The 10807-nt window shown below is 39.5% G+C and overlaps 1 protein-coding gene across 1 annotated transcript in view; it reads right to left on the reverse strand.

Annotated features, from left to right (window-relative positions):
• Nucleotides 1-10609, reverse strand: part of Heatr5b (HEAT repeat containing 5B) — a 78821-nt gene extending 68212 nt beyond the window's left edge. The window contains exons 1-7 of the mRNA XM_029470916.1: nt 10592-10609; nt 8693-8904; nt 7876-7984; nt 6807-6956; nt 5281-5452; nt 3574-3731; nt 1856-2105 (exon numbers count right to left, since the gene is read on the reverse strand). Of these exons, the coding sequence (XP_029326776.1) occupies nt 1856-2105; nt 3574-3731; nt 5281-5452; nt 6807-6956; nt 7876-7984; nt 8693-8904; nt 10592-10609 (1069 nt within the window). The remainder of the gene's footprint in view (nt 1-1855; nt 2106-3573; nt 3732-5280; nt 5453-6806; nt 6957-7875; nt 7985-8692; nt 8905-10591) is intronic.
• Nucleotides 10610-10807: the final 198 nt, after the last annotated feature.

The following is a 10807-nucleotide window of genomic DNA, read 5'->3' on the forward strand; positions in this document are numbered from 1 at the left end:
AAATAGCTAAATTACAGCCATAAAACTAATATTTTTTTTTTTTTTCCAGGTTTTTTTTTTTTTTTTTTTGAGACAGGGTTTCTCTGTGTAGCCCTGGCTATACTGGAACTCACTCTGTAGACCACACTGTCCTCAAACTCAGAAATCCGCCTGCCTCTGCCTCCCAAGTGCTGGGATTAAAGGAGTGTGCCACCNCTGCNGGCAAAACTAATAATATTTCCATGACAATAAAATATTCTCTTTTTTTNGTTCACCGTGAACTGATAATAAAGATATACAATACAAAATGATAGTCATAACTCTTTATGGTTATTCCTGGACTGGCAGGCCATGAGCTCCACTTTGAGCTACTGCATCCAGCGTGCTAGTTTATGCCTGCCACTTAACACATGCTGCTGACACTGAAATACTTGAAGCAGCATGCGAGTCTTCCTCCAGTTGTCAATATAGGATAGATTACTCCTTAACTACATCTAAGAAAATACCTCATTAATCCAAACACCCTTTCATTAATAACTTTCAGTTATCTATCCCTATGTATTTAAAAACTTTAAGTAAGCTATTAAAATGCCAAAAAAAGCCAAACTGAAAATTTATTTTTTTCATGCTATAAGACAATTAAGTGATTATTTTTTTATGTGGTATATCCTTATTTTTAAAGACCTCTTCTGGGCAATATAATTTACCTCATTAGAAATTAGTGCCTACTTCTAATGGTGTTAAACCTAAACTGTCACACAGCTTGTACCTTGCCTGACTCTGGTCCTGAGTGCAGTATAAACTACAAAGGCAGGAGCTTCGTGTGGCTCATTTAGAGCTTGCTGCTGCTCTCATAGCTCAGATACTTAGTGATACACAGAGACGGGGAACAGCTCCTTTCTGACCAGGGTTTCTTTCCTGGGCTTCAGTTGAGGATAAAGTTCCANTCTGAATGTCCTATAGCACTGGAACATACCTATGTAGATACAGTCATGTCTCCACAGGGAAACAGCTAAGAGAGAGGATATTGAGTGTTTCCAGCAGAGGTGGTTCGCTTTTGATGTGGTGAACAAACCAAATACCCTGATCCGAACATGACGTGTTGTAATAAGCACTAAAATGTCACATTAAATCCCCAAATAAAAACAAGTTTATGGGTCAAATACAATTTTATCTAAAATATTATTTCTTAAAATTATGAATTATTGACTTTTCGCAACATGTCCTATAAGCGGTTATAGTTATCTGTAACTATTACTTTCTACGTCTTCATATTAGGCCTATTAGAAAAGAGAAAGAAAAACAGGAAAAAAATATATATTTACATAATAAGAGGCTTCAAGCAGGAAAATTTCAACAGATTATCCCACAAAAATAAAAATACACCAGTGCATTCTGGGAGACTAAAAAGTAGCTCAGGCAGTAGAAAAAACCCAAACCTAAACCCAAACCTTACCGACATGCCGCTCAGTTTAAAGCTTTGTTTCAATACAATTATATGCTGCTTTAATATTTTTTTAAAAATCACTCAGTAAAACTGACATAAGGAATTGGAACAATGGCTCAGAGGCCAAGAGCACTGGCTGCCCTCTGGGTCTGTGCCAGCACACACATGATGATGGTTCACAGCCATCTGTGACTCAGAATTAGAGGTATCTGAAGCCCCTCTCCTGACCACCACAGGCACCAGGCATGCATATGATACACATGAGAGGAAAATTACAAGTTTGAAGCCAGCCTGGGACACACAGTGAGACACTCAACTGAAACAGGAAGGAAAGGGGGAAGAGAGGCGGGAGGGAAGGAAGATAGGAAGAAGTAAAATAAATGTCTAGGGTCAGCAGCAGCACGTGTTATGACATCAGGTCTCACTTACCCACAGCTTTCATCTGCTTTCCNATTGCCTGGCAAATTTCCTTGGCAGCTGCTATCTGTGCTTTCTCACCTAACAGACTGCCCACAGTAGCTCTGAGGATGAAGGAGACACATCGCCTGGAGTACACAGCGTCCACATGTGTTTGTGTTGCTCGAGGATGGGAAACCAGATCCAGTACGTGGGACAAGAATGTGGCAAAGCTACGCTCCAGCCACTGGCCACCCAGAGTTGTCACGAAGACAACATAGGCCTAGGAAACACATTAAGACACAGCTTTAGGTACCTCTGCGTCGANGGAAAGCAGCACAGAAAACGACAGCCAAACAGCGATGGAAGCAAACACAAGTTAGACCTGAGATTAAACAGCAGAGATAAACTTCACATCTTTTTACAACTTCTACCAAAGGAATTAATGGTAGAATGTTTGAATGAAACAATTCTTTTTGTTTGTTTTTGTTCATTTGCAATCAGAGTCTCATGGAGCCTTTGCTGGCCTGGAACTCACTATGTAGACCAGGCTTGAACTCACAAAGAACTGCCTGCCTCTACTAGGATTAAAGGCACGTGCTATTATGCCTGGCTTGAATACAAAATTATTGAAAAGAGCCAGGCATTGTATTGTGTGCCTGTAATCTCAGCCTTCAGGGGAATCACCTCAAGTCCAAGGGCANCCTGGGCAACAGAGTGAAAGACTATATCTAAAAATCAAAGTCAAAACACCGTAAGAGTCTCAAGGACAAGTGACTCATGAAGAAGTAAAGAGAATGTGCTAAGGTGGACAGCAAAGCTAAACTCAGTCAGGATCAGCAAAGTAACAACTTATGGAATGGAAGTTACCATTGCAAATAGATACTAAGAGCTGCAGCATTCTTGCCAGAGTTCCCTGAGATAAGCAGATGGCTTCCACTTTACATTTTGTGTCAGGGACAAGACACCTTCATGGTGATGCTAAGACCACGAGCCATGCAAACTTACTAGATGGTATCATATTTGTAAATATTAGTTATTATTTTGAAATTATAATTCCAAGTCATATTTGATTTTATAATTCATTACAGATTAGTCACTGACAAATCCAATAGAGGCATAAATCAATCAAATCACAAGGCCTATGAAATCTAAGTTCGTCTAAATGTCTAAACTAGTAATGTCTAAATTTAGTTCTAAACAAAACTGTCTTTCTTTATTATTTTTTAAAGGATTATATTGTATCTAGTTTCACTTTTTGAGACAAAGTGTCCATGATGGGACTTAGGCTGGCCTTGAACTAAAGATCCCCCTGTCTCAGCCTGTGGCCTACACTACCATGCTAGGCAAAGCCTACTTTATAACTTATTTGTTGTGAAATAAAATTTGAGAATATTTTTTAGCTATTTATGTACATATAGTAAACATAGACATTTATACATCAAGAATTTACTTGTCAGACCAGGATCTAGCTCAGTGGTATGGTATTTGTTTGCCTAGGATGTATAAGGCCCTAATATCAATTCACAGTACCCCCACACACACACCTCGAAAGANACATAAGAAAAAAGGAGAATCTACCATTACTTATAAGTATGCGATGAGATTTGGAATCTGGATTTAATCCATTCATTGGTAAAAAAAAAAATGTTTCAAAGAAAGCAGGCTATTAAAATGTTCCGATTTGCTCTTACGACAGTCTTTCATGCAATGATCCAGACAGAGCCCGCTCAGGCATGTGCATTACAAACCTGTGTCACACCAACTCTCACTTCCCGATTAACAGACCCTCCAACTTTCAACATTTCTCCACCACTCTTTAGGAAACCCGACCCTCCGCGCAGAAATCCNGTGGCCATGAGTTCTAAGACTTCATCGAAGGTTGCTCGCTTCACNTTTTGCCGCATGACTTTAAGGAAGGAAAGGAAGGTTAAGAGCAAATGAGTTTACGCAGCACGGACGACTAATCTTTCCAATATTCTAGCTCAAATGTTCTAGGAATGATTTTAAGAGTATTATTATAAGGACAAGGTCAGTGTCTTATCAGCAAAAGCTTGATTCATTTTTGAAGCAAAAAAAAAGCTAACTGGAAGGAGCTAAGACGTAACCACTCGATGGGAACAGTGGCATGATGGGNGTTATGCCTGCACAGCACAGAAGAACACCNGACACCACTGCAGACATGCTGACAGCTCTTACCCCAACTGACGACACAAAGAACCTTTTCTTTTCTTTTTTTCTAAAGATTTCATTTANAGTTTTACTTATGTCTAAGTGCATGTTTCTTCCTGTCTATAGGCCCTATGTGCAGAGGACAAAGGAAGGCATCGACTCCCTGGCACTAGAGTTAGAGGGTTGGTAGTGAGCTGCCCAATATCTGTGCTGGGGTAAGAAATCAGGCCCTTGGGAAGAGTAGCAAGTACTCTTAGCTACTGAGCTATCTCTTNAGCCCCAACAAAAACCTGCAGTTACCAGTGTGTTAAACTCCAAGTATGAAGTTGCAGATGACACAATCTTTCACATACAGAAGTAAAGATGATCCCTAAAAGCTCTGTGGCGAGGCAGAGCTTGTGTTTACGTATACAGGATGTGGAACTGATGTGTGGGTTTTAGTTTCATACCTACTCAACAGAACACTTTTTTAGAACACACATTACATAATCTCTATAAGCCTCGTTATAAATTAAAAAATATAAATTTTATGAGTGAGAAAATTCCTCATTTCTAAATGATAATAACAATGATATTTACAATTCATGGGGCTTTTTTGAGAGTTAAATAAATTATACAGTAGAGTTTTTACATGGCAGGTAAAAACATTACCTCACCAGTATCATACAATGAAAAGCATATCACTAAACTGAACCTCAAACAGCTAATAACTGTGAGGGCTGGGACATAAACCTATAGCCCTCTCACATCTAATTATTTTCTACCCTGTAGAGTTCAGGTAAGGTGAGAACAGCAGAGCTCAAGATACTCAGCGCCTGCTACATTATTTCTTCCCACTGTTATGTGGACTGGTCATAATCATCCCTGAAATGTCTATGGAACTGGGAATCAAAAACAAAGGCACTATACAATTAGTGCTGCCCCCAATACTGACTAGTAATGTTCAAGTAAGACTGAAGGATAGCACTGTGGCATAAATGGAGATCTATGTTCCAGAGACTGAAGGAAAGCAGCACATAAGATGCCAGACTCCTATAATCATTATACAAACCATTTCATAAGTATGCCAATAATATGCTCAGTGCTAACGTGTATACCATTATCACACACACACACAAAAGTATCAGGGAGTGTCATTTAGGTTCTTTTGTATGATGAAAAGGGCATCTCACAATTTAAGTGCCTTTAAAGTGGCCTCCATGAGTGATAACTAATTTAGGAGAAAGCATTTTCTAAACCTTCGCATACCTACAATAGTTTAATGCAGGGTTAGCCAGCGACAATACCTGTTGCCTGTTTCGGCATCAATGCTGTAGCCATGACTGTTCCTAGTAGTTTAGATACTGCGACTCGTACCCCATAATTTGAGTTTTCCAGAGCCTTAAAACAGAGGGTAGCTACATTTTCTAGTTCAGCAGTCCACATGAACACAGCTTCATTCTGTAGTTCCAGAAGGCACTAGGATTAAATACAAGGCAAAAAGTAAATTATATTCTAGGACTTCTATTCCACACATGGAGTAACACAACCAAACTGATATTCTCCCGAAATACCCAAAGAACTGGGCAAAACAGGTGAACAGTTTTCGAAACTGCGTACCAAGCAATGGAAGGACATTGTTCTTTAAGGAGAAAACATAATATAAATGGTTAAAATNCTAGAACTAATTAATGTAATCCACATTAGCAAACTAAAAATGAAAAATTTTATGATCATTTCCATAGATGTTAAGAGAGCAAATACAACTAAAACTGGGGAAGTTGGATTATGTCCACCATGCCACTGTCCTATTCTGTGCAAGGTACTGCCACTACCAAAGGACTCTTTCTAGCAAAAGACATAGGATCTCTCTATATTTTCTTATAGTTACATATGAGACTATCTTGCAATTATCTCAAAGTAATGCATTTAATAACTAGCAACAACAGAAATAACACAAGAAACAGGGTCATCAACACACACCTGTTGTCACAGCTCTTGGGAGGCTAAGGCAGAAAGATTGTCTGTCTGGGGACAATCTGAGCTACAACACAGTAAAACCTGTCTTGGACAATAAAGTTTTGACAAAAATCCAGTATATATTCTCAATAAAACATNTTGNCAAACAAGATNCAAAGGCGCATTGTTGGGCTGAGAATGTCCTGCATGGGCTCAGGCACTGTATAACTTGGTCTCTAATTGGTAGCTGTTTGGGGAGGCTTAGGAGGTGTGGCCTTGTCTAAGGAAGCATGTCATTAGAGAAATGAAGGTTAAATCATGAGATAATCCCATTTGTTAGTCAAGATAAAAACTGTAATTAGCAAATAATGGTGAAGATGTAAAGCAATAGAAATCTCTTACATTAACAGAAGCAAAAAGGCAGAAAACTAAAACCATAGAAGTACTTAGAAAACAGGTAGTTTCTTTAAAAGGTAACCATAAGTCTTAGCCATTCCAAATAAAACACACTGACACCAATAAAAACAGGCCCACAAGACCCCTGCACACTGGTCTTCACAGGAGCTTTTTTGGTAATGGCCAAAGCTATGTAAAGGAAGNAGAAAGGTGGAACTGGACACACAACCAAGNGGTTCTATACAACAGGAAGGTGTGANCCTCTGATACATGAACATAAATCTCAAAACAACTGTAGTTCAAGCAGGAAGCCACACATCCACACAAAAGTCCATGCCACATGCTTCCATCTGTATAACTCTAGAAAATGCAACTAACGTGCACAAACAAACAAAAAAAGCTCNTAATTTAAGAGAAAATTAGCTATTTAAGAGCAAATGCCATAAGGGACAATGTTACACACTGGCTGGGTACTAACCTTGGCCACTGCACATCGGACGGCCATCGACCTGTCAGTCAGGAGGGATCGAGCATTCTTGTAAATGTCGCGGTGAGAGGAAGCTGCTGCGCCACCCAGTCCGGTCAGCACTTTCTGCAGACTCATTAAGATCTCACTTCGCCCTTGAGACTGCACGGGACCACAAAGCAAAGCTTTAGGACCACATTGTCACACCAATGTCACAATTAATAAGAACATACAGAGGCACAACAATTCTCCAANCTAACTGGCTTATCTCCAAACTGAGACACTACGGAGAAGCCCTGAATCAAAAATTCTACNAAGGATCTGAAATGTANGGATAAATATTAATATCATCTGAGAAGTTAGTTCTCCTGAACAGAAAACTGAGGTTGCACGCTGGGGGCGTGGCTCAGTGAAGGAATGTGTGCTACCCCCTAAATTTAGTTCCAAGTGCCCCCAAGAGTTATATCTGAGTCTTGAGCTTCCTCTACATTACCATTCATCCGAAGTTGACATNGAAACTATAGTGAAACTGACAGCACAAAAGAATTCACCTGATACCATTGTGAGTTTTGAATTCTGTNGTCTTCAGAAATAAATGTTGAGTCTTAAACCCTGTTACTTGTGAATCTGACTATAAACAAGNTAGTTACAGATGAAAACAAATAAAGACGATGCCATCCTGGAGTGGCTGGTCCACACCGGGGAAAAGCCAGCACTGTGACAATCACCAAATGCAGGAAAGAAGAGCCTGTGAGAGAAGCATGGCCCTGTGACACTTAACCTGTAGGTGTGCCAGCTATGAGCTAGAAACATCTGCACAGTGTACATCAATGGATTAAGGCAAACATATGAAAGTGATATATTAGCTACGACACAAACAGTGTCGACAGAAAAACAGAATTCTGCAAAAACTAACAAGTAAACCTACTTGTTTAAAAAACAATGGTACCCGCTCCCAAAATTAAGGAGATGTGATAATCTGAAATTNCTTTCATAGCAACAGAGCAAGGAGCACAGCAACAGGACAAAACACCTTCAACATGCAATGGGCAAGGCACTAAGCTCTTGCTGTAAAACTCACCTCTGCACTTTTCAGAGATTTCAACAGATTGTTCACTGTTTCTGGAAATGCACTGCCCANCATCCTTCCCATCTTCTCATAGAAGGCTCCAACACAAGCCACTGCTGCCCTGGAAAAACAGTCTTGCTGCTCACTTCTACAAATGGCTCATTGGGTAGAGGTCTATTTCCAGGACCCACATGGTAGANAGAACCAACTCCCACCAACTGTCCTCTGACCTCCAGATACACAACATACAACACATNCACACATAAAGGTACAACCATTTTAAATACAACTCATTATACCTTTCTGATTTAAAAAAAAATAATTTCTATTTCTCTTTAGCATTTTAGGGTCAACGTAACCTAGTTGCCAGTAAACGTGTAAGCAAAGCGGTCTCTGCCTCAGCTACTTAAGTTTGTCCATCTGGTGTAAAAGCAGCTCAATGCGCAGGCAGGTCTGGACTCTACGATCACCTCATCTCTTTAGCTGGATGGATAGTTCAAGTGGACTGGACTTTGCGCATTCCTGCCCCCTTCCCTCAATAACTCTTCTCTTTGCCTCTGAGGCAAGGACAAGATTTCCATCCGAATTGATTGAAATGNTCCTTACACCACAGCTCACACCATACCAGTCTCCCGGCTGTGTCCTTAGACTCGTGGTGAAAGGCATGGGGAAGTTCAGCCCCCCTCCTGAGACCGAGTTAGAACTTCCTGTCAGTACTATAGTTCAGGTTCCACCACATGGGTGGGGTCTTTATGATATGGAGCCCCTAAACTACTGGAAAAAAAAAAAGCTAAAGAGAATGCCAGGGTTCCTGTAAAAGTGTACTTACAATTTTGTTGGTAAGTAGGCTGCAGTGTCGTCCTTACTTCTGATAATGTCATTACATTTATCTAGTGTTTGAAAAACTGTGTAAGTATCCCCAATGCTATAAAGGGCTGCAAGGTTTTTAGCTAACAATTTTCGAGTAGGTGGTCCCGGTGAGCTGCTTATTAATCCAGTTAGTTGTTCAACAAGTTTTTTCTGTTTTTCTTTTACGTCTGTCTGTTATTAAAAAAGAAAAAGAGCATAATTTTTCCTTTGTTACCCTTATTGTTTTCTAGTAAAAAAATAAATAATACATATAGTGTTCTAACAATTAAAATCTGTATTCATTAAGCATAACTCACAAAAGAAAACTTTTACAAAAATGAAAACCTTAGTAAGAAATGATCCAGTCTTTCCTATATTCAATCCTCATTCCCTTCAATGTCTANGTTAGATTATAACTAAAGTGATTACTGTATGAGCCAGAAGTTTCCAGACCACCCTAATAAGTTAAATCACATAGTAGACATATAGATGACTGATTTCTAAGATTTCCTCTATCAAAGCAGATGCACTTGTCCATAAAGTTATGAGTTAGCAAAAGAAACCAGAGAAATTTTGAATAGATATAAGAAACAGAACATAATTCCAAGATTTATGCATAATCAATATCTAGTCAATATCACCCATTTACTTAAGAAATACCATGCAGTTCCTACATGCCACATACTAATCTAAGGCTCTGGGATCAACAGTGCACAAAACAGACAAAGTCCTTATCCTCATGACATTTACATTCTGGGTGGGGGGCAGAATATAAGTATGTGAGCAAACATCCCTCTCTAAGGTGAAATGGTAGCTAATATCCCAGGAGCCGGAACAAGATGTGCAAAGGCTTTGCAGATGAAGTAAGATTCACACATCTGAGGACATCGAGATTAGGTGAGCTGGATGGAGTAAGAGAGAAATAGTCAAAGATGAAGTCATAAGAAAACAGATGATGGTACAGATACACTGAAGAACATGAAATTTATGCCGAGTGACAAGCAGAGAAGGGTTGTATTCTAAATATTCTGCCCAATTCATTTTGACCATTCAAACTATGGATGCCATATGTGTATATATATATATATATATATAGATATATAGATATATAGATAGATAGATAGATAGATAGATATAGATATATATACACACACACACACACTCACACACATATATATATATATATGCTATGGTGAGCAATTAGAAAGCTACTATAATAACCCAGATGAGAGACACTGAAGAGGCAGATGATGGGAAATAAATGAATTCTAGATATGCTTGTGGGTAACTCTCTTGACAGTTGCCAATCAACATGATATAAGGGAAGGGAATGACTTTAGGGGGTTGGCAAAGGATAGATTTGAAATCAATAAATTGGTTTAAATGTGTTAACTCAGAGATGTTTGCATATGTGTGGAAAGGAAAGGAGGGTAGAGGGAGGAAGAAGGAGAAGAGGAAAGGGGGAGAGAGAGAAAGAGAAAGAGGGGGAGGGAGGATATGAATGGATCTCATGCTAGCCTTGAATTCATCACATAGCTGGGAATGACTGTGAACCTTCCTTTGGAAGGGAAACAACAAATGCCTAGTTACAGAAGATTTAAGAGACCAAAAAAAAAAAAAATCTAGTTAAAGGTTACCAGGGTATCCGTGTCTTTCTATTACTGTCTTTCTAGCAATTAACATGATTTTAACAGGCAGCAGCAACAACAGCACATAGCACGAGTGTACAACGGCCACAACAACAGGAAAAGAACCTGGACAAAACCTGAAAGCCAAGGGGGAAACCTAAAATGGATTCCCAGTCTTTCAGGTGAGAATCAATCTGCACCTAGAAATAGAAGGACGTCCTAGTTGACTGCCCGAGGATAGACTGGAGTACACCCATCATGCCCAGCATTTCGGCACTCAGGCAGCTAATGCAGGACGGCTGGATGTTTGAAGCCAGTCTGGGATACACAGTGAGCGGCAGGCCAGCCAGGAATAACTAATAAAACGATCAAAGTAAAATCAAAGCCAACAAACAAACGAAATCTTCTACCCTCCTTTTCTTCATTCTAGAAGAAAGCTAAAGGCTTGCTTTCTGGGGGGAAAAAAA

This window comes from Mus caroli, chromosome 17 (genome assembly GCF_900094665.2).
Source record: "Mus caroli chromosome 17, CAROLI_EIJ_v1.1, whole genome shotgun sequence".
NCBI classification, from domain to species: Eukaryota; Metazoa; Chordata; class Mammalia; order Rodentia; family Muridae; genus Mus; species Mus caroli.